Source organism: Cololabis saira, chromosome 15 (assembly GCF_033807715.1).
Source record: "Cololabis saira isolate AMF1-May2022 chromosome 15, fColSai1.1, whole genome shotgun sequence".
Lineage (NCBI taxonomy): Eukaryota > Metazoa > Chordata > Actinopteri > Beloniformes > Belonidae > Cololabis > Cololabis saira.
Window position 1 is genome coordinate 16910551 of NC_084601.1, and position 24784 is coordinate 16935334.

Below are 24784 nucleotides of genomic sequence, written 5' to 3' on the forward strand. Positions count from 1 at the left end.
CTTTCTGTTGTTCTCAAAAACCTCTCAAAAACCTCATCTTTTCCTTTATAGGGTCTCTGTACTGTGACTGCCGCCTTTCTGCATTTCTTCTTCTTGGCGTCCTTCTGCTGGGTGCTGACTGAGGCGTGGCAGTCCTACCTGGCCGTCATTGGCAAAACCCGGTCACGACTCATCCGCAAGCGTTTCCTGTGCCTGGGCTGGGGTGAGCACTCAAACACACTCCCCACCTTGTTACCGTCAACTCCTGTCTCTGAACGTGTGTAACACTGCGGCGGGTGACACGCAGAGCCCATGTGATTGATCTGTTTTTAATAAAATGTACACAAACAAACTGAATGAAGCAGTCAGCACTTTGCTGCTTTAGATTTTGGCCGAGATACCCAGGTAGCAGACACTCTCTGACCTAATCTGGGCTATACTGGAGGGTGCTGTGTGGACTAGATGTGTCCAAAATGTCATGGTATTAGCCAAACTTAGGTTTTGATGTGTGTTGAAGGAACCACATGTGGCCCATTTCAAATGTATATAATCTAGCGTTCACATGGGATCTAAGAAGTGTTGTAAAGGTCAAACATGCCCCAAAGAGCTAAAGAAAATGAAGAATTGGGCCATGTCTGGTGTATATGGCCAAGGTTAGGCCGACACGCTCACATTGAGTCAAAGCCAAATGTGAGTAAAAGAAAAATAGCACATATGGGTCAAAATTGTACGATACAGGATCCAAACTGGGAAAACGTGAGTGATCATATAGTATGATGCACAACCTGGAGTTCCCCTGCAGTAGCCTACACACGGACCACTAGGGTTGCCAACCGTCCCTTGAAAAACTGAATCGTCCTATATTTTTAAACTAAAGCTGAAAAGGGTCACACTTTGTCCCGTATTACTGTGAGAGTCAAAAAATAAGTTATTTTTCTCTGTTTTACCTCAACTGTAGTCTACCGTCATGGCCTTTGAGGCACAAATATTACAAGACTTTCTGTTTGCACTTTTGTTATTGGACTAAAAATGTGCACTATTACAGGATTGATGTTCTGCTTTCTTTCCATTATTTCATATTAATTTATACTATTTTAAGTTAAGCAGGTTTCTGTTTAAGAAAGATACTTATTTTATTCAGTTAATTTTGTTATTTTGTATTCAAGTGAATTGCTGGATAATAATTTGTTTTCTATGTGTTCATGGCATTCAAAAATATGCATCTAATTCAATTCAGATTCGAGTCAAATAGTTAAAAAATCATTTCACTCAAAAAAAGGGGCTAAAAAAATTCACCACGCCAGAAAGGGTGAAGGCAATCGAGTTGGCCGGCCCTGCCGATGAGGTGTCCCTTATTTATTTTTCAGGGAGTTGGCAACCCTACTTACCACTTACTGTAGATATTGCAGTGTTGTTGTACTTTGTAAACGCTGTAGTGCAAACCTGCTTGTTGTAGGACTTGTACGTCATAAACAGATGGGTCACGAGACTGAAACTGCTTTTGCTACTGTGTTTCTGAACCAGGAAGTAAACAGCTTAATTGTGTTTGGAATGTAACAAGGGTTCCACTTGAAGGCTTGCTTCACCTTTCAGCATTAGTTAGTAGTAGAAGCCAGCAATCGGAGTCAAAATGCAAAATGTAATTAAATTCAAATGACCTTGCTCTCAGCTGTAAATAAAAAGTCCCTTTTCCAGAAAATCTAAATTGTACCTGGATTCCAGAGGGTTTTGAGCACTGCAAATTCATACCCTTTCATGAATGTTGGTACTGATTGAATCACCGTTGTGTGACGTGTTGGTGAGGGACATCAGCTTATTACAAATGTTTCGCTGTTTCCTGAAATATTTCACAGTAAAACGCAACAAATAGTGATAGGATTGTTGCCTTTGTATTATATTCAAGTCTTCTTTCCCTCGATTTTCATTCTATTCTGCTTTTTTGGCTCTTCAAAAGCCATTTATTACAGTTTGTAATGGACTGTAGTCTTTCTTTTTTTTTTAATACACAATCACACAGGTTGTCAACTGTAATGTATTTGGAATGCCGGTAATGTCACTTCTGTATGCCTTTCTGCTGTCACTCTATTATGCGGTCCTCTCAATGTATTACAACCTGGTGCAACAGGCACCTGGGATGTTAGGGGATAATCAAAACTCATGATAACATCTCCACAACACTGCACAAGATGCTTTGAGATTGTGCTGAAAATTACATCACCACACACACACGTGCACACACACACATGCAAACAATTTCCTCATTTAACTCAATATTGATCCCTGCAGTGTAATCTTCCTAGTCTCTGATGCCCTTACCTGATACAGGCAGAGAACATATAGACTGCTCTACAGCCACAGATGGTGAGATACGGACGGAGTGAATGTGTGTGTGTGTGTGTGTGTGTGTGTGTGTTGGGCGTTCAACAGCTGTCGCAGAAACGCCCCGATGGTTTTACTGTACAAATGCAAGTATGAAATGTGTGACACAGTTTAGTTGAGAGGATCAAACATCTTATCCTCTTCACGTTCGTTTGGTAATTCTCTTCCCAAATGATGTGATTGAAATCAGTTGCTGTGGAAACGGGGGATTTGGAGGTGTGTTCTCCGATTGATGTTGTTGGTGTTGTTGTTGACTAATGGAAACTATATGAGTGTTGGTTAGTGGACTGGACTAGGCTGCCCCCCCATCTTATTTGTTAATGTGACTTTTTCTAATTGATTTTCATTTGCTGCCATAATCACAGCTTTGTTAATTACATGAATATTTCAGAGCCAAGCTCATTACAGGCATAGAATATTTCCTTGTTTTTCTGGCGCGGGCTCTGCCAACACTCAGTCTTGCGTCCTCATTTGCACACACACACAAATTCCTTGATTTAGCTAATTAATGCATCACTCGTTGACCATTCCAAGCCATACCTCTAATTTTAATGGACCATGTCTTGGTGTCATATGTTCACATTTAAATACCGCTTGTGCAGGTCACGCCGAACGGTTACACTCGATAGTTACACTCGCCTGAACAGACAAAATGCCAGTACAGTAGGAATCTTGAAGAGCTTCCTTCCCTGCAACTAACTTGCATCTAAGCGTTGTTTTCATGTCAGGGAATGACAACACAGGATTACTCACAGAGCAAATTTCAGTCACATACGCACATGTTACGCACTATTGCAAGTCTGCTTTGCATTTGTATGGGGGGAGCCCCGTGGAGTTGCTTACATTGGAGGATCCTACTTGGTCTACATGCTTCATCTTCCCCATTAAGACCTACTTTTATCCTTCCTCTGAAACTTTCAATCTTTCTCTTTCCCCCTTTTGTCTGCAGGTCTTCCAGCCCTCGTTGTTGCAGTGTCTGTGGGATTCACCAGAGCAAGAGGCTACGGCACAGCCAGCTAGTAAGTCTTGCTTCCAGACCTCCTGCCTCGTGTCAGACGCTAATCACCACTCAGTTTGAACATCAGCGCGTAATACCAGCTTGTATCTCTTACTCGTGCTTGGAAGGGCTGCAGCCATCGCAGAGGCATTCACTGGCATTGTCAGTCAGGGAAAACATGCAAGTTCCCCCGCTGTTTCCCTGATGTTTTCAAGCAAAGTTTTAAAAATGCAATACAATACCCATGCTGAGATGGTTATTAATTCGGTGAATGTCATCCATTTCAGATTTCATAAAAAATTTATGCATAGACTACATTTTTCACATCACTCGCATTCAAAAACCTGTGAGTTTGTCAGTTTTCCCTCATCTATCAATCCATCCATCCATTCAACTTCTGTGTATATATGCACATTATATATATATATATATATATATATATATATATATATATATATATATATATATATATATATATATATATATATATATATATATATATATATATATATATATATATATATATATATATATATATATGGGGCGGGGGGGGTCATCTTGGGCTACGTGGAATGTATAAAACAGCTGCTTTTAATGGACAAAGCACATTTTGATTAATTAATTTATAAGTTATATGGATTGTAATGAAGACGCATTAAAACCATGGAGAATTTTGATCCTCTTAAAAGTTTCTTAAAAAAAGATACTTGTCAGTATTTATGACAAGTTTCATCTTTTTCATTTATTAATTTCATAGAAACAAAGTTAGTAGCCGCACTACAGTATATCACATCCTTCAAATTAGACACTGCACTACAGTTTATTTAGCATTTTGAATTATTATTATTTTTAGTTAGAATGCAGGGCTTTTTCCTGCATCAGAAACACACTCATGAATGCATCAGGACAAATGAAGGGTTCAGTGTCTTCAAGGATTATCGTGAAAGGAAAAATTAAATCTTTTGACGAATCAAAGGCTGTACACCTTCTAGCTTTTAATTGCACTCCTTTTATGGATACATCCTATTGGTGGTAATGTAAAACTAGATGGAACCATCTTTTCTCCTGCTGAAAAACATTATATTTCAGTAGCAAAACTCTTCAGCTTAGCATTGCTGTTATTTCCTGATGTGACCATCATTCTGTAGAAAAGAATAACCTTCACTCTATTGAAATACACTTAGGGACAAAATCAAGACGTTTCAGAGCAAAATTCTGTTTATCTTTGAAGCACCAATGAATGCCACTATGGGGTAAACTGGTTCTGGGTGTTGTGATCTAAATTATAACCGGTTGTATAACACAGTTTTATGATTTTCATCAGTTTTAAACTACAAAGTTAATCTTTCAATAAGGAGTCAGTCATAGCCTGAGTCAGTTACCAAAAGCGAGAAGACTATGGACATCCCATAACAGCATGGTGAATTCAGCCTTCGGTTTGGTTTATTTTGCATCTGCCTACACGTAAGGTTAGCTGGTTAAAAAGTGACACAGACAACAAAAGCTATTAGTGTCAGCCCTTGGTGCCAACAACCCCTGACACCAAAAACAAAGGAACAAACAAATAGCAACCTTCTCTGTTTGTCTACATTTATGACCTCCCCTGAAGACGGAGGCTAATGGACCGCACTGAACAAGCCCAACAGGATTAGTTTGCCTAGCTTATCAGCCGTTTGAGTCGTCTGGCTTTGAATTGAAAAAGTTTGGCTGTGTCAGTATAACGTGTGAGCCCTCCAGAGAGGAGCAAGGACCCAACACACGTGTAGCCATTACACAGAAAAAAAAACAAGGGCTACAGCAAATAAACTCATAACAGGCTACTATCACACACAGCTTGGACTGGCACTCATCGGACAGGAAGTTCTGGTATTTGAATAACATACAAATTCAACAGTACAATCCAATTCACATTAAATGTTTTTTATGTAAATAGGTGGGGTTATCCAAAGCAAAGCAGGTAGGCATGTGACTGTCGTAATTCCTGTTTTTTGTTTTTCGAGATTAAATTCAAACACAGTTAAAAAGAAAAAAAAAATCTGCACGTTTGAATGTTGTTCCAGATGTTGATACTAGAGTAGAAAATAAAAAAGCCGCAGTGAAATAGAAAATACTCACAAACTGGTAAAAACATGGTTGTATTTTTCTTCACTGTAGCCTACGTATCGAATAACTTTAGTGAGCATAAAAACGAAAAGATTTCCTTTCTTGGACCATCTCTTTTCCATCTGCATGTTTCTCTTTATTGTTTTAATGAGAAAGATGTCAGGTAAAGGAATGGCTTTATCATTAACTAGGGGATACAGAAGTTTCAGTGAGCTCCAATGACATCACTTGAGGACATGTTGAAAGTCATTAACTCTCAGCTCCTGTTTGAGGACACATTTTAGATTTCACATATGATACATCCATTAAGTAATGAGGGCATTTTTTTAAATGATTTTTAAAGACAGAGGAACTTGGTTTACTTGTCATCAATGAGTAAATGGGAAATTTAGGTTGTGGTTGAATACGTGGCTCTCATGGCATATAAAAGGCCTGAATCATTTTTTTTTTCTGTTCTCGTTTTCTTCTAGCTGCTGGTTATCTTTGGAGGGCGGCCTGCTTTATGCCTTCGTTGGCCCTGCCGCTGTCATCGTATTGGTGAGTCTGTCCAATGTTCTGACTCGCAAAGAGATTCCCCTTACTGTCAGATCAACCAGCCTCCAGCTCTCTGAGGTCACGCCTTGCAACTCTGCAAATATGTTTGCTGTGTTATCCCCTGAGCACAGGGCTTTACAGCTACTGCATTTGAACCTCTGAGCATTTTGCTTTCCCCTTGCCATGCTTGTGCCAGCTCATATGCACTCCTGGGGTGTACACAACAAAATGATGAGCTGAGCACTTTGATGCTTGAGTTTGAAATCGCAGCCCAGGAAAAAAAAAAAGAAAAGCTGGGGGAAAAAAAGAAGAAGAATTCCATTTGACAAGAGCTCCCAGCAATGCAACACATGTCTGGACTGAATTATAGTCCAATTTTAACCCTGCAAAGCGTGAGTCACTGTAACTAATGCATGTAAGGCTAAGACCTCTCTTCAAACATAAATATGTGATGACAAGTGTGCACCAGAAACACAGCAATACGCACAATATAAAATAATTGGTTTGATTGACAGTTATGCACACAAGGTAAAGCGGTTTTCACATAGAGGGCGCACAGCGGCAGCCGCCGCCGGCTTTCCCATTCATTGTGTATGTGCTGCCGTCGGCGGCGCGCAACAGGGCGCCCGCCGCTGAGTTTTTCACGGCGGCAAAGGGCGCAAGTGGGCACACGCCGCCGGGTTGCCGCGGCAGCAAAGGCGCAAGACGGCGCAAAGCGGCTTTCACCTAGAACGCGGTTTGCGCCGCGCACACCGCCGGGATGGGCGCAGACTCGGCGCAGAGATGGCGCAAGGTAGGCACAAGTGGGCGCAGAGCAGGGATCAGAGCAGGGCGCACCTGCGCGCATTGCGTACATATTTGTTGCAAGTTGCTTGGCGACCGAAAAAAGGTTTTTCCGGTCTTGCGGTGTTTTCCCACTCAAATCCCCAAATCCTGTCTTCTCATGAGGATTTCATGGACCCATCCCCTCCTTGCAGCTGCTGCTGCTCGTATCCTCCTCCTCAGAAGAAGGACTAAAGCCAGGGCTTTTCTTTGAAGCAGGGACAGATGCATTTTGCAAACCGAGCTGTAGCTACTGTACGTCCAAACGAGTGGGAAAACGGCGCCAGACCGGAAAAACTTTTTTTCGGTCGCCAAGCAACTTGCAACGAATATGCGCGCTGCTCTGCGCCGTCTCTGCGCCCACCCCGGCGGTGTGCCGCGTTCCATGTGAAAGTAGTTTAATATGGTGCTGCGTTCATCAACAGCAAAGTTGAACCTGCTGATAACATTTCACTGGTATTTTAATCACTTCTGTTTGTGTGTCGCTTTAAGGGGCTCATCTTATTTCTCTACAAAAAAGATTAATAAAATCCCTTGTTGGATGTTTTTACCACCAACCTTAAAGGGTACATATTATTAAAAACATAGATGTTTCTGTGATTGAGAGCATGTCCATCGGTGACAACCAACTCAAAAACTCCATTATACAATCTTCCTTGGTTTTGGACCACATCAATCTAGAAAAAAAAAAAAAAAAAAAAAGAAACGTTGCATCACATTGTGTTTAGTAGTGGGCAGCTCAAAGCTGTACCACAGATTTCAAATAAGCCACACCCAAAAGAAGAAGGTGTGAATGCGGACTCCACCTCCTACAGGCAGCAGCTATCAACTAAGCTGAAGAGACATGGATGAAAAGGGTGCTCTTGTAACGTATCCCAGTCCTACTTCAACCAAAGATGATGACTTTTCATTAACACCTGAGGAAATTGTATCGACTTTTTTTTTTTTTGAGTGGGGAAGCGTAGAATTAGTCATTATTTAACTCTGGATGGAGAATAGTAATCTTCAGTCTTGTAACTGGTTTCACTGCTGATGTTGCTGAGCTGGTGAAGCGTGGATCCGACAGCTCTCAGGTGTGTGAGTTTTTGAAATCAATCACTGAGAAGAGAGTTTGACGGTTTTATTCAAGTAGCAGTTTGAGAGAAAAGGAAATACAGAATTATATGGTAATGATTATTTATGCATTTGAAAATGTGGTGGCTTGCATGGCTTTTAGTAATTTAATGTTACAACTCATGAATCTGTGAATGCAATCCAAGATTCAACCTCTTTCTAGTGAGTGTGTGTGTGTGTGTGTGTGTATGTATATGTATATATATATATATATATATATGTGTGTGTATATATATATATATATATATATATATATATATATATATATATATATATATATATATATATATATATATATATGTATATATGTATATATATATATGTATGTATGTATATGCTTTGAAGTTGTGATTCTTGAAATGTTCATTCCAGCTTTGCCACATTCCTGCCTCTCTGCAACATCAAGTCACACTCCACATTCAGGATTTGTTGTCTGTGCCCCCCCCCCGGTGTTGTTGCCGGCACCCCACTCTAACAAACAGCTGTAATGAGAGTGGAACATTGGGCACAGAAACACAGACCTTCCCGCAGGACTCTTCTCTAATTAATGAACCTGGCCTTGGGCAAATAGCACAGCAGAATGATGCTGACTCACAGCACAGGGACCAGACATGACTGGCATGACGATGGCCTTCTCGCAATCTGGCGCATCATACTTAGCTGTCAGCAGCGACGCGCTCAAGAGAGCAGAAAAGATCAGAGAGGGAAGTTTGCGAACGCTGCCAAACAAATCACACTGTAGATGTAGGAAATAAATAGACTTCAAGCAGGAATCTGTCCCCGATAAAAGCTGTAGAAACTAGGAATGTATCTGACCACATGAAATCATGCTACTGAGCCAGGAGAATCTCCTGCTTGCAACTAAACGAAACCAGGCAGACATCCCATTTTGATGCTAGATACCAAATAGCAGTGCATAGTACTGCAGACGGGATAGGCATGCACAAAGGTGGGAAATCACTGTTGCATCTTAATGCTGACATCCCAGAGAACACAAGCAGATGAGTCATCAAAGACTTGACAGAGTAGCCCGGAACTGGTAGAAAGGACCATGGGGGGATGCTGAGAGTCAGGATTACAAGAATATGTCACCAGAAAGGAAAATCCTCCAGATGGGCAGACTGCAGCATCTGCAAGCCTTTGCTCTGTGTGTCTGTGTGTGTATGTGTTTGTATATGACAAGCTCAGTGTAGCCAGATGCTTGGCTGGCTTCATTTTATCTACTTGTCATCGCCTCCGAATAAATATAACTATTAGTTTCACCATTTCTGACACTGAATTCCTTCTATCTTTGGCGTGAGTGAAAGAATAAGAAATGGAGACCGGTGTTCCCCGTTCCCTGTCCTCGAGGGCAACTGCCATGAAAGGTTTAGATGTCAAAGAAACCAGTTAAAGGAACGTGACGGAAACAACCGTGGTTTTGGAGCATGCATGTAGAAAACGTGTTGCTCTGGACCGGTTTTCCAATGACTTCTCTTTTGCTTGTAATTTTGCCTTGAGGTTCAAAGTGACAAAATACGGTAAAAGTATGCGAGTTTGTGGGAACATCTTCAACTTCTTGAACCATCAAGGGAAACCATTGTGTTCCTGGTCGGCTGCTGCCCACCCGCGTGCTGATTGCTCCGCTCCGTCTCCCTCAGGTGAACATGCTCATCGGAATCGTGGTGTTCAACAAGCTCATGTCTCGAGACGGCATCTCGGACAAGTCCAAAAAGCAGCGCGCAGGGTAAGTTAACCTTCGAAAACTCACACCTGCACCACCCAATTATCCCTCGTCACGATTCTCGGTAGAAAGCTCATAACAAATTTGCCACATTAGGTAAAGTTTACTTTCTGTCGGGGAAAAACATTTTTGTTTTTGTCACGGCAGCTCACTGAAACTGCTTTCGGGGGTCTCTACACAACCACAGACACACACAGAACTACACCTGTGTCTCCTCTAAAAATAATCAAAAAAAGTGTGATCCAATCTGGCAAGAAAATGTGAAGACATCTGTTATGTTCTGTCCCTGTCTGAGATGCATCTCGGCATCGCCTCCACGTAACCCGTATCGTCTCAGTTTCCTCACTTGTGTGACAGAGACGAATGTGGTGGATATGAAAATCAATGGCAGTTGGAAATCTGCTGAGACCTAGTAAATACTTGGATTATGTGCATGAGACCTTATCCACTATTGACAAACGTATTTGTGTGACCTGCATGCCAGTGCGCCCATGTACATAATTACATCTCTTAAACCTGTTAACAGGCGTTCGTCATGTTTTTATTCCTGATAGGAGTTATTTCTCGGCTCTTGCAGAGAAGTTATGTTGTAATTTCCACCGCTATCGACGTCTCTTTCCTCTTCCTCTGTCTTCCTGCATTTCCTCCAACGTGCATCTGTTGTGCCAGTCGAAGTGACAGTTTGTTAAGCGTGTCACAGGTTAACCGTTACAGATTGCCTCCCCGGGGGGTAGATTAGCTTTCGTTACCCGGTGATGCTACAGAGATTTAAGCAGGTTTTTGTCTGCAAACGGTATGCAAAGATACCAGCCGTAGGTTTGTTGGGGGACTGTCGGTGTGTGCGGAGAGGGAAGGGAACGCTCATGCAGACAGTAGCTGGAGGCTCCACGAAGGGGACGGGCTTTCATTAGCATAATGCATTTCCTTCTGAAGCCATGGAGATGTGACTGGCATCAAGGCAATGAGCTGTGATGGGATGCTAATGTAGCATAGCTCCAGCACGGCCCCAGCAGTCTCCTCTTTGTATACGCACAACAAAGACACATGCTCAAACATATTATCTCTCTTTCCGAGTAGCCAACTGTAGGCAAACAGTGCTCTTCTTCTTCTCCTCCTCCGTCGCCATCACACAGCCTCTGTGTATCCTGTGGCATGCACAGACGAGTAACACACAGTGCTGTATTAGCACTTTAATCGATTGACTGGTGTATTTTCTGTCTGCGCCACTGTAATCTGTTAATCCACACGACTGCTGTGACATGACGGTGTCTGCGTCTCACGTTCTGTCTACTCGCCTTAAATCGATCTGTGTATTCTGACTGTTTTTCATTGCAGCTACTTTTTAAGATCTGATTTTAATTTGCCTTTCTTTCTTTTCTCCCTCCCTCCCTTCTCATTCTTTCTTTTTTTTCCTTTTCCACTCCTTTTTTTCTATTTGTTGTGTCCGCGTTCTCTTGTGTCCATTTGGTTATTTTGCAACTGTGCCACCCCTCACTGTCACCCATCGTCGTGATTTGTACTCTCCACCCACACGCCCACTCCGCCCACTCTTCCTCACATGGTTGTGTTTCTGTGTGTGTCTGTGTTCACGCGTCCGAAAGTGTCCCGGCGGAGGCGCGTAGCCGACTGCTCCTGAAATGCTCCAAGTGTGGCGTGATCTCGAGCACAGCTCTGTCCTCCTCGACAGCCAGCAGCGCCATGTTAGTCCATCTTCATCTCTCTTTATCTCTCTCACTCCCTTGTCTTCCTTGTCTCTTACTTGCAATCATCCCTTCTCCATCTTCTCCTTTCTCCTCCGTTCTTTTAATCTCTGGTTGGTAATGATGACGAGCAGCATTCAGACTTGGCGGCAAGGCAAAAGTAAAACCTAATGAAAGGGGGAAGCCCCTGAACTGAAAGTCTCTACTGCTTAATGAGAACATGTGCTAAACCCAAAGTGGGTCAGAACATAAACTTAGCAAATCTAACCTGTGTCAAAGATCACTTGTAAATCTTTCTAGAGGTTCTGTAAACTTGTTTACAGTGCAGGAGGGCGAGAGTTTATCACATCAGCATGGTACGTCTCTCAGGAAGCCTGTCGATCCTGCTAGCCGCACTGCTGCTAAGCACATTACTGTAATTGTTTGTACTTGACCCTCCTATTATCCTAACAGCCTTAAACAGGTGGTCACACAAACACATCACTCTTGTGGAGGAGCGAAACGTCTGAAGGAGGCAAACTGACAAAGCAGCGAGAGAGCGCTAATTCAAGAGGACAACTGCAAGAAAGACGAAGGGAAACTATAAGCTTTAAACTTCAAGCGGAGTAAAGTCGTACATTTTTCCCACACGTCATCATCAGGATGCAGGTGCACAGTTGGATTTACCAAGTTCAGTAAAAATAGCAGTCAATCCAATCATTGGAGCAATTTCAGTAATGGCACAGCTTCCTTAAGTAATCCGTAGTCCTGTCAATTTAACGTTTACATTGAGAGAACAGTGGGATTACCTGCTTGAGGTTGTGAATTTGAAAAGGGGAACCTTTTTTTTCTTCTTTTTTTTTAAATGATTGACCACTGCTTGCAAACTCCCCTCGTTGTCTGCAGGCATTTACTCTGTTGAGTGGCTTTTAAAGTAAGTTAGCAGGTCCAAATCAGGAAAAAGCGCTCTGACGAGCTGCATGCTTCCGAGGTTTGTGTGGATCTATAGTGGGTGAGAGAATAGCAAGTTTTTTGCTGAATAAAAGGGATTTTCTTTCCCTCACTGTCTCTATACCACCATCTCCAACATGTATAGCTATGGTCCTCCTAATATTCCTACTAATATTTCACTGTATTACTCTTGTCAGTGGTTGTCATGGTTTCGTGGTCAGTGTAAACAGTGTCTGAATTAAAGACCTCCCTCTCATTTTTCGACAGCAACTGTCTAGTGCATATTTAACCACGTCCTTGAGCAAATCTTTCATTATAGCTTCATGGTTATTTTGAGAAAGCAATCACTTTAAGCACCAGCTCTGGAATTAGTTGTGCCGTCGCATGATTGGCTGCTTTGATTAGGGGTTAATAGAATAAGATTGCCCATTTTCAGTAACACATGTGAATCTGCTTTTTTTTTTGACAGCAGAGCACATGGAGACATTATTAACTTTCTTCATGTACCATGATCCTTTCTGAAGACAAATTGAAAGTGTCGGATTACATTTTATATTCACGATCCCGCTCTTCTCTCCACTGCTTGCAGTCTGCCGTTTGAATAAGGCTCCCCCCAAATAACATGCCTGCATAAATCCTTTTGCAAAGCCTTAATCAAGAAGCCTGTGTCGTGGTCAACATCTGTTGTTTACTGGAAGTTTAGTTGCCTGAAATATTAGACGTCTACAGCAGTTTTTTTGGAAAATTCAGTTCTGAAATGAGAAAAACACCATTTGAAAATAGTTTAAATAGCAATTTCAGGACAATGATGCATTTTAATTTTACCGAATGGCTGAATTCCTCATGAAAATAAATACATGACTACAAAATATTGGTGTATTTGAAGCATGAAATATCTCTTCTGCTTTGTTTTTTGTTTTGTCTTCTGGCTTGAAAGGAAATTACTTTTCCAAAAATGAACTAACAAGAAACAAAGATTCAATTTAAATCTTTTTTTTTTGTTCTTGTGATTATTAACTGTGCACTTCAGGAGGGACGTCCATGTCTTTAAGAGTAGACAACACTGCATTAGTGACGGTTAAAAAAATCCAAACTAAACTGTTTGTGCTTCAGCAGCAGGGCCATCTGAAATTGAAGTCTGGGTCGATTTACTTCTTAAAAGCTCTTGTGCCAATGGCCTGTCTGCCTGCCGTCTGTTGAGTCTCTGCTTATAATCAAACCAAACGTTTAGGGTTCATAAACCATGTAATGGTGAGCAAATGAATCCGAACTGTCCTTTACTGACCAGTGTAAACAAGTTGCAGTGTGACCGACTTATGATTGGATGACTTGTGATTGATCGCTGTGTCTGTTGAGTTTCCTGAGGTAACATGTCTGCTCCAAAACTGAATCCCCCCGTTCTGCCCCCCCCACCCCCATCTCCATTCCCCACCCCACCCCCAAATCTACCTTTGCCTCTCTTCTCTCTGACAGGGCGTCTCTGTGGAGCTCCTGTGTGGTTCTTCCTCTTTTAGCACTGACCTGGATGTCGGCGGTGCTGGCCATAACCGACCGGCGCTCCACGCTCTTCCAGGTGACGGGAGCCATAACGTGTGTTGGTCACGAGCGTATAATGCCTGTCACAAACGATGGAAAAGATGCATTGAAATGTTGGAAACCACTAGGAATTTCACTATCGTCGGTACTTAATGACTAAAGCTTGAGTTATGGTTCTGCGTCAAAACGACGCCGTGCCTACGGTGTGTGGTACGCGTCGACGCAGACCACATGCCATCACCTACGCTGTCAATGTCAATGTCAATTCAGTTTATTTGGGAAGGGACAGTGTACATTCATATACATTTAGAATTAAAAATGCAAATGCACCCAATTTTAGCTACAGAGCTAGTTTCCATTGGCAGTCCCCCGGCTAAAAATATAAAAGAAAGACAAGTTAAACAACAAGTTAGAACAAATACAAATAAAGCGTGCAAAAGGTTTCTGTTCTTGTTATTTTTTCGATCTTAGACATTTACATATATTGCAATAGTGAATACATTACACACATTTCACATTTAGCAGTTAAAAGTGCACCTCCCGAAAATTGTAACTACGCGTCGAGGCGACGCAGACGGAGAGGGCTGTGACTGGTTTGCTTGGTAGCAACGCATTTCCGGTTTCCGGTTTGAAGCAGTCGTGAACTTTCAGCGCTCTTTTCTTCGTGTATGTGTGATTTTTTTTTTTTGGGGGGGTTTTTTGCACAATAGTTGTCCTTATCTCTTTGATTCACTTTGACCGGAAAAAGTCGGATAAACCATTCAGGAAAAGATCGCAAATTATCGGTCACTGCACCGTGGCGAAATGCAGTGACGGAGAAGTCCGAAGGTTCACGACGGCGTCACGGCGACGGCGTGTGCTCTGCGTTGGTTTGACGCAGAACCATAACTCAAGTTTAAGAAGACAGATGGAAGATGGATTTAATCCCAAATGGATCATGGTTACTGATATTTGATCACAACTGTATGACGTGGCAGATGTTTCACAAATAAACCCATAAAACAATAGAGTAAATGAGTAAAAACACATGAGAACAAAATGAAGACCAAAATAGTGGATGAATGAGAGGGTTTTCTGTTAGAGGGGGTCCGGGTAGTTCTGCAGAGCTATAAACGAGCCAGGGGTCTCAGTTGCCAGGAATGGCCCTGTAGTGAGGATGTATGGGACCTTAAATGAGGCCAAAACACATCCCTGCCTTAGGTCAGGCTCTCCAGCGCGGCCCTGAGAAATAGCTGGGTTAGTGGTGGCATTGACTCAGAGGTAATCGTACACGCTGCAGGCAGGATATGACGTTGTTGAGGCGTCTCCATGTCCCCTTCATGTATAATCGTCTCCTCTCATTCATCGCCACCTTTGCAATGCATCATTATTCCTACAAATATATTTGTATTTTTGCTACGTCTACCACAAACAACTAAAACTCCCAGGGAACGGAAAAATAAGATAAATACCAATAGAACGATTTAATCAGCTGTCATTCATCCCCACTGTGCATTATACCATCATACCAGATAAACATGGATGGGCTGACTCATTTTCTTCATATCTTTGTTCCTCTAATCATTAACGACGCGTTTCACAACGCCACACTTATAGAGCGCAGCAGGTGCTCGAGGACCCTGCGGTGCTTTAAGGAGAGTTCAAGCATGCCACAATGTCTTTCAGGTGTTTCGTAACAGAAATATCTCAGAATGTCAGTGCTTAAAAGACTTGAAGGCTTGACATTTTGAGACTTTTACTTGTCTCTGGTGCTGATTTTGGAGGCCTAGAAAACGAGTTAAGACAAAGAAAAGTTTGGCATTAACTGTATCAGCCAATCAATATGCAGCAACTAACCACGACTTATTATTTTCCTCCCGCAGGTCCTTTTTGCCGTCTTTGACTCTGTCCAGGGGTTCGTCATCATCACGGTCCACTGCGCCATGCGCCGCGAGGTGGGTCAAGCTTCCTTCATGGGTGTAGATTGGACACATTTATAATTCAGTTTTCTGTCTGCACCACGCACTGCTTTTCATCGCTAGGTGGTATCCATTCAGCTTATTTTCCAGATCAGTCTTAGGCCATGGCACACTACAAGTGGATCAGACATTAGAGAGATTAGCATGGTATTTATGCTCTACGTTGGGGCGCTTCTTTCTCATAATGCAGTACGATAGTGCGCCATTGTCCGACTGATCCAAGTCTGGTTTAAGGAGCTTACTAAGATGGTGTGTGGAATAAGACCATAAGTCCCTAACTAATAGCCCCCGGTGCCTGTTTGCCACAGGCTTCGCTGTACCCCTGGGCTTCCAGCCTTTTCAACTCCTGCAGATACTTGAATTCCTGCCCTTGAGAAAAAAACATGTACACCAGTGAAAATGCGCACACCGCCTGGTTAGGCTGAACCGATTTCCAGCATCACGGGTTTAACTGTATATGTGTCATATGCTACTGATGCATGTACCACCGCACAGGCTTGACGCAGTCCAAGAGATCATTAGGATATTGAATGCACTGCACAGTGTAAGTGAATTTTTAAATGCTCTGCATGCTTGGGTACTTTAAATCAATATGACAAAAGGGGCAGGGATAAGGATACAGTAAAGCCAGGAATTATTTATTGTAGACGTATGAAAATCCCCTGCCAGAGACTGTACGCAAATCCTCCGTAGATGAAGAACAACAGGCAGAAGCTGGAGGGAGGAGAAGAGCAAGGAGGGGAATAGAAGAAGAATAGAACAGGCTTCAGTGTGGAAGATTACATGACGTAAGCTACTATAAAGACAAAGCGCTGTTGAGTGCTATTCATCGCTCCACAGTGGTATCTTTTACATGTAAGATATTGTTGAGGAAGGAAAAAGGGCAGAGAAGCCGCAACCAACTCTCCGAGTGAGAAGAAGCACGCCGGCGAACTTCAGCGGCGCTACCGGTTTTGTGTTTAAGAGGCCCCCGGAAAAGAAACAGAGAGAAGATGTGACAGACCCTTAGAGTAACTTATGACGGAGCGACAGCAGCAAATGAGCAGGGAAGAAGAAAAGAAGCAGCGTCTTGAGATCTGTGACAAAGAATGTGAGTCATGTTTGAAGCCAGAGGTGAGAGCAAGGGAGGAGGATGTGGCGAGGAAGGTGAAGATGGAACAGACAGAATAGACGCAGAGCATCAGAGGCCACAGAGGATGAGGAGGGATGTAAATGGCTGTGACAGATGAAAGGAAACGATTGAGCAAATATGTTGGTCCATACAGTATTAATAAAAGGGGGAAGCAATCCTCCACTTTGAACCTCTCGTACCGCTGCTTACACAAGTGCTCCTGTTTCCACCCGTGAGATTCTCCGCCGGGACATGAGGCTGCACCTCAGAAAGTACTGGAACATGTACAACCAAGAGCCTGGTGGGGGTTTGCCGTGGAAGATAATGCGCAGGGTTACGCATGAGTCAAGCTTTGATAGTGGGCCGGCTTGAGTTGACTCCAGTGCGTTACGTGGGAGGATAAAGAAAAACAATGTGACTCTAGGAAGACCCAAGGGCTGGAACATCTTCATACCATGTTGTTGATTTTAATTAGAGCCGATTATCTCACAAGGCTGAGATGAACCACTTTGAAGTACTGTTCTGTGCTCTTCTGCAGCACTCCGCTGACTATTCGATAACCTATAAGCTGAGCTTCTTTGGGACGGGTACAGCTTATTCTTTAACTCTGCCCTTTACACATAATTTAGCATTCAGTGTGCACCTGCTTCTGAGGCGATGAAGAGGAGGACTGTACAAAATCTATAGAATAAGTTCCCCGTGCTGCTACTTTGACCAAACTAGCAAAAGTTCAAGTTCCTACTCTAACTACTTCTCTTTCTTGTCATTTCTTACTCCCCCTCATCATGACTGTACCCTCCCTCTTTGTTTCTCTACGCCCCCCTTCCTCCTTCCTACTCAACCCCCTCCCCAGGTGCAAGATGCGGTGCGCTGTCGAATGGGAGGATGCAAAGACGACAGCGAGAACTCTCCAGACTCCTGCAAGAACGGACAGGTGCAGATCATGGTGAATAGCATTCCATTTCACCGCAGCTCATTCGTCTCACGTTAGCAGCCCGGAGCTTCCTCCGCAAGCTCCAAGCCCAGGAGGCGGCCACGCCACGCTCGAGTCTCCATCTCGTTTTCTTTTCAACCGCATTTACATTAACGGGAATTCATAATTTTCCCCATGCATAATGCATCGCCATTTATTTGAGATTTTTCCACAAATCCGTGATTTCTCCCCCTGCACAATGCCCTACGATGTTTATCTGCATGTTTCCGCTCGGAACCAACTTTGCAATAACATCAATGCTTTTTAACATCTTCCTTTTCATTCTGTTCTTAGCACAAGCTAAAAGATTTATTACCCGCATGACTCAAATCATATATTGTCGCAGATGTCACTTCAGTACTTTTTCTTTCTTTTTTTTTTCTTCCTTTAAACCTAAATTTCTTCATCTTTATTTCAAGAGTGAAGGGCTCCCACAAGGCCGTTGTTGTGTTCCAAATGTGGTTAATAATGTGATAAATCACGGAGGCTTGAATGCTTCGCCAATGTCAGTACGGTCACGCCACGACTGCAGGCGCCTCTTACCTTTATTCCCTTTATTTCTCCCTCAGACCTGTTTGTTGTAATGGTTATGGGTTTCTTGAATGCTCCTCGGAGGTTATCAAGATGAAACTTTGGAGTCATCGTCCCGCACAGTGAAGCTATTATGACACTTTCACCGTTTTTTATTTGAAGTCTGAAAGTACATATTTAATTTTTGGTTTATTGTGTTGACATTATGCACACAGTTCAGTACTCTAGGATTACAGCTGTTAATCCACTTTTTTTAGTCTATTTCTTCTTTTGGAACAATTTTCAAGGTGCCTTTTCATACTGTACGTACTTGTGGAAAACTGTTGAATGGGAAATACTTGATAATATTAACTGTGACGGACACTTTGGTTGGATCATCGACTCATGTGCCATGACTATGTTCAGAGAAAAGTCCTTAGAAATTTAGAGGCATCATCAATGACTACCTTTACATGCAGTCAAAATTTGGGTTATTGCTAATATTCCGGTTACTGAAACATTTGGAATATTCCGTTTACATGCGTGAGCAAACAGGGTTATCCCTGTTTACATGGTAATTAATCATTTGGGATATCTGGATCAAAACAGCAACGCGCGGAGAACATCATGACACAATTACCGTCATTTCCGCTTCTTCTTCCTGTATCCAAATTCAAGACAAATCCTGCTTTGCGCAACGTTTCGCTCACCTTCTTGTAAATCTCGCTATCCCAGTACTTTGTACTTCTTCTGCCAAAATGTTCATATCCTTCATTACATTTATGAAGTGATTAGTCTCCTCCTCACTCCAAAAGTGTGGCGTGGTCTTGCATTTCTCCATGTTTAGAAGTATGTCCTGGACTCAAAGGACCAGGATTCCTTGCGAACAGAGCATGTGCAGAAAACAAATTCATGTTCCGTTTGATTGGGATATTCTGTTTGGCGATTACATGACTGAATATTCGGGTTTTAAAAGGAATAACCCAGGGGTCATATCTAAAATATGAGCAAATTCGGGTTATTCAAAGGGGTTATTGGTGTTTACATGGCCGTGCAAAACCGGGTTATTGCTAATATTCGGGTTTTAAAAGGGTTATTGACTGCATGTAAACGCAGTCATTGTGTTAAACTGTACCTGAACCTTCTTGTTAAAACCAAATGAAAGCCACCTTTAGAAAGTCATTTCATTAGCAGAACTCACATCCCTTCTTGTCTTTTTTTTTTTTTAATTCATTCATGCTTTTTTTTTTTTTGCATCATCAGAAGTGTGCGAGCCCTGGCGTCTGTGGACAGCAGCAAGGCTCTCGTCACAGCACGCCCATGTGCCTGTCTGGCTGCCACACACAACCCTTCCCACCACTGTGCCACCAGACATGCCAGCAGGCCTGTCACCACAGTCTGCCCCGCGAGCGCACCTACGGGCTAGACCACATCCACGCACACGAGCATACCCCCATCCTCAACAACACCCACAACCATGCCCATAATCACATCAGCAGCCGATCCGTATGTCAACCCGAGAAAAGGCCGCCGTGACTATTTAGCGGTAGATGAGTCTGTAGCTGGAAAAAAAAGGTGCAATTTGTAAAGCAATTTTTGAGACAAATTATTTCATTTGAATGAAATTGCAATTAGCAGTTAGATGAAACATTTTCTCCCTGAGGGAATACTGCGTTGTAAAATATCAAATGGGGAACTTTTTTTGAAAGACAAGAGTGCGTAACGGGGATATGACTTCAGCATTGTTGGAAATAATGGGTATAATAGACATTGATGAAAGTTTGAGAGGGTAATGCCACAACTTTGAAATGAGAAAATGAGTTCACCAATGTGTTCAAATAAGAAGTTAATGGCGTATTTGCTTAGTTTAGCGCAAAAAACGGTTAAGGATTGCCTAAACTGAGAACTTAAACAGGGACGGAGACTTTTTGTGATCTACTTTTGTCCATAGTTTGGTTTGTTTGTGAAGACCTTTGAACAAGTCGTCTCCCTGGGGGTCTATGTTCCTGCATCGAAATGAGATTGTGATCAGTGTTTTTGAGCCAACTGTCAGCAAGAAACACATTTGAGCAAAATGATTACCTTCTGTACTAATTACAAATTGCACCTTTTTTAAATGTTGGTAAGAATAGCTGTGATGCAACTTATGAGTAACTGCTATGTGAAGTGAGTCTGAGTTTATGACTTTTCTCTCAACCTTGAATGTTGTGCCCTGAAATCTGTTACTGCAGTGTGCTAACTGATTGTACGCTGATGAAATATTGAGCAGCGATGCTGATGGCTCACAAGGCTTAACCTGCGAAGCAGCTGCATAGATTGCGAAAGGAAATCAAGACAATATGGGTTCTTTACTTATTAGTATTTTCCCAGCTTGGAGAAGACAGAGAGAAGGTTTTTTTTTTTCATATTCGTATTCCCTTGTTTAATAAAGACCCGTTTACATTGCTGCGGGTGATTAGCGTGGTAAAAGCTTTTCTGTTCCTGTGAGGCCATGCTTTTGCACACTCGTTCCTCGGCTCTTTTCATTTTTCATCTCCACCTATCCTCTTCTGCGTGCCTCAGTGGCATGCCCAAACTGTCTAAAATCTGTGGTTTATTATCCAAACAAAGGCTTTAGTGAGGGAATCCCGCAGGGGGACAAGAGGCAGCTCTGTGGTGGGAGAAAGGACTACCACAGCTGCATAGCAATGAGCTTCACTTTCACTAAAGTTTACAAGAACGTGAGGCATTCGGGCACTTTTTCGTGCAGCTTCGGGACCGTTTCTCCCGCCCCACGGAGCAGCGGCACTCTGTATTCGTCTGGTTAACTGTTAATACAAAACAAATGGATAGAATGTATTTACCTTATCTGCATAAAATGTGGATATTGAGTACAGGTAGAAGCCAGTGCCGAGTGTGTTTGTGTCGTGTGTGTCAGTATGTGTGAAATGTAGACGACGTTTGTGTCTTTACATCATGTTTTTCCAGTCTGCTTGAGAATGGCAAGTTTTGCTTCAAGTAGCATAGCAGATAATAGTTTTGCTTTTCTGTATATCTCTGTCCCTGTTCCCATTTAGATCATGGTGTGGTGACTGATAAAGCACATCGCACCATTATATAGCTCAGAAAAACTCCACGTTCAGCTCTTTCTCTCGTCTGCTCGCGTGATACAAATCAGGAGTATGGTGATAGCGTTTCTTCCCACATCTAGGAGTTTGAACCTTTTTATTTTATTTTATGGATATGCCTTAAAAAAGGGTTTAGGCAAATTTAATATGAAAGAAATGAAAACCAAATACTTCAAGAATGACTTATGGCAACATCTTTTCCCTCCTCTTTCACTGCAGGCTGTGCTGTCTACTGAGTTAAAAAGCGTCACCATAGCAACAGATCCCATAGACTTTTCTTTTCTAAAAGCTACACCAGAGCATTGACTTATTGGAAACACCATAACCATTTGAGATACAATCACTCACTGAACCTTTGCTTCTGTTATAGTAGTCGGTGTACTTGCATGCGCTCATTGTATTTCCTCTCTTCCTATCTACCGTAACTTTCTCAGACGGATTTTGAGAAGGACGTGGACTTGGCTTGTCAAACAGGTGAGTCCTCTCTTCCTTCTGTTTTCTCAGTCCTTTTTTCCTACCTGTATCTCCCTCACCTTTTTCTCTCCCTTCAACCAGCACAGGTTTAGCATTTGCAGGCTGTTTCATGCTTAGCTTGCTGGTGAAATGACAGGAGTTGACGTGCTACATCTCGGCATTATTATATTTAAATTACTATGACTTATCAATCCCACTGATTCTGCTCAATAATTGCTCAGCGAGCATATGTTTGGATGAGACTGTGTTTAATTGTGCATGATAATGACATTTCTCAATGTGTATTCAGACTGTTTGGCTTCTCTGCCGCTACCTAGTGTGTGTCGTGCTTTGAAATATTAACACAGTCACTTTCCCCCTCCACCTCCACAGAGAGAGGACACCCATGTAAGTTTCACACCCAACTTCTCTGCCTATTACTGCCTGATCCATCCTAGACCTCAGTAATTCCTACAGACAAATCCGGGTTGTGGGCTGTAGTATTAATGTCAGCACTATCATTAATGGCATTTAAATACGGATCACAATTTCACCGTTTTTTTTGTTGTTTTTTTTAAACCAACAGCGGTTGAAAGAAAGAGCCTGCTTTATTTCATAGAAGGCTGTTATTTATTTTTCTCTTCATTTTTCACAAAATGCAAAGCGATCACCACATATTTCTCCTTCCTAGGTCCATTCTCTTTGACAGCATTCTCAGAGTTTGTGTTTTTATTGAAAAGTGTGTTCTTTACTCGCATTTCAATGCAAGAAAACACAAACCTTGAAGAGCTAATTCATGTTAACTGGAAATCCCTGCCTGATTTAGTTGGATGATATTCTGCACATCACTATGAAATCCATCATCTTAAAATGAATCATTTGCATTAGGTTTAATTATTTTCTGAGGGTAATGCTGCCGCTGTTTTCAAATTTGTGTTTCTAAAGAGATTAGCTTGCAATCACAAGCCCAGTCTCACCAGAAAATGCACACAGTTTTTTTAATTTTTGTATTTTCTTGAGTACCTCAGTTAATAGAAGTTGTGAAATTACAAAGTCTGCCGGTCCAGTTATGTCCACACTACATGACAAAAAACCCCAACCAATGAGTTGAAAACACCTTGTCGGGTGAATTTTCAAATCCTAACGCATTTAATTTTGTCATATCAATACTTAGCCATAGATTTTTAACAAAAATAGTAAGACTGGACAATTTGTCTGGGATGGATGTCAGTAAGTATGTAGACACCCACCCTCCCCACCTTACTCCTTACGAGTATAGAACTATGGCCAAATCAAAAGTGTCAAACAAGAAACTTTAAATGTGGACATAACTTGATTCGCTGAGTCGTGGTAGGAAGCATCACACAGTGAGCCATAAGCTGCGTCTCTCCAGGGAAACAAGTAAAGGGAATGTTACCTTTCTTTTTTTTTAGCCTTTTTCATCAAACTACAACATAATGCGTAGAAACTGCCAACAAACGTTCAGTTATCTGATAGGGGCTGCATTTAAAAAGATGTCTTATCTTTTTGACCTGCAACGGCAATAATGGTGTTGCAAAAAAAATAGTAGTTGCATTAATCAGCGCTGGATTTGTCTATAGGTTCTTCTCTTTACTCGCATTGTTTGATGCAGAGCTTTTACTGTATGCAGAAATTACATCGGTCCAATTTCTCAAAATCGGTCTCATCCTGTCTAATTTGACAAAATCCTAGCTTCTGTACTACTCTGCTTTTGTAGCGCAGCGTTTGGTCACACTGCGGCAGTTCAAGAATACTCCTTAGTGCCACATGAGTCTTGAAAATTCCTTTTGGGCCAGAGGAAAAGCCTACCTGTCATATAATAAACATGGACAACCCATTATATTAATTCAGTAAATAGCAGAATGAGCATGACATCTAGCATGAGTTTAGAAACGTTTTGATACATGTTTGATTGTGCAGCTTAGACTTCCTATTGTGATAAACCGTAGCATCTCATAAGCATTTCATCAGGCTGATTTTCCACAGTTGGAACCAGCAAGCAGTTTTAGGATGCTCCCAGTTTTTTTTGTGTGTTATAATCAATTCTTCTTCTGACAATCCTAACCTCCATTGCTTTGACTTGCACAGAACCGTCACAAGCTTTTTTTTATCAACCTTTATTTATACAGGTAAAATGTCATTGAGACCCAGGGTCTCATTTACAAGAGATAATGCCACCTTGGGAGTTGGGTGGATTTCAACACAATTCAGCAGCGGCTGTTCTTGTAAAGTATCTTGAGCTTGAACTGGATTCCAACAGTGGAAAAACAGCTTTAGTTAATCCTAGAATACAAATCCAATTCCCCCCAAAAATTGGGTTGGTGTGTAAAATGTCAATAAAAAAAATAAAAACTCAACGACTTGCAAATCTCATAAACCCCTTTTTTACTCTCTTTAGAACGTCAACAGCATGTTAGATGTTGAACCTGAGATATTTAGCCATTTAAATGGAAAATATTAGTTTTGCTTCAGGGTGGTGGTAACCATTGTGTAGCATCTCTTCTTTTTTTTAAAGAACTGTTAGGTCATCACTGCCCTAACAGTTCCCTAACAGGAGACCAGGTGCTGGAGTTTTAGAGGAATGCAGTCCCATTCCTGTCTGATGCAGGATTGTAGCAACAGTCCTGGGACTTCATTGCCTAAATGTTTCGATTCATGCACCAAATGTTTAATATTGCTGAAAGATCTGGACTGCAAGTAGGCCAGTTCAGCACCCTGACTCATGATGGATGCAGCGTGTGGTTTAGCATTGCATTGCTGAAATATCCAAGGGCTTCCCTGAAAGAGATATTGTCTGGATGTTATGTTTCTTAAAAACAACCTACATGTACTTTT

The 24784-nt window shown here is 42.0% G+C and overlaps 1 protein-coding gene across 3 annotated transcripts in view; it reads left to right on the forward strand.

Moving 5' to 3' along the window:
- The window catches only part of adgrb2 (adhesion G protein-coupled receptor B2), a 280821-nt gene that overhangs the window by 230061 nt on the left and 25976 nt on the right, over positions 1-24784 (forward strand). For all 3 annotated transcript variants that reach the window (XM_061740983.1, XM_061740985.1, XM_061740986.1), the window contains 11 exons: positions 52-202; positions 3308-3377; positions 5929-5995; positions 9568-9653; positions 11252-11350; positions 13754-13853; positions 15679-15750; positions 17739-17831; positions 19632-19874; positions 21910-21949; positions 22322-22336. In XM_061740983.1, coding sequence (XP_061596967.1) covers positions 52-202; positions 3308-3377; positions 5929-5995; positions 9568-9653; positions 11252-11350; positions 13754-13853; positions 15679-15750; positions 17739-17831; positions 19632-19874; positions 21910-21949; positions 22322-22336 — 1036 coding nt within the window. The remainder of the gene's footprint in view (positions 1-51; positions 203-3307; positions 3378-5928; positions 5996-9567; positions 9654-11251; positions 11351-13753; positions 13854-15678; positions 15751-17738; positions 17832-19631; positions 19875-21909; positions 21950-22321; positions 22337-24784) is intronic.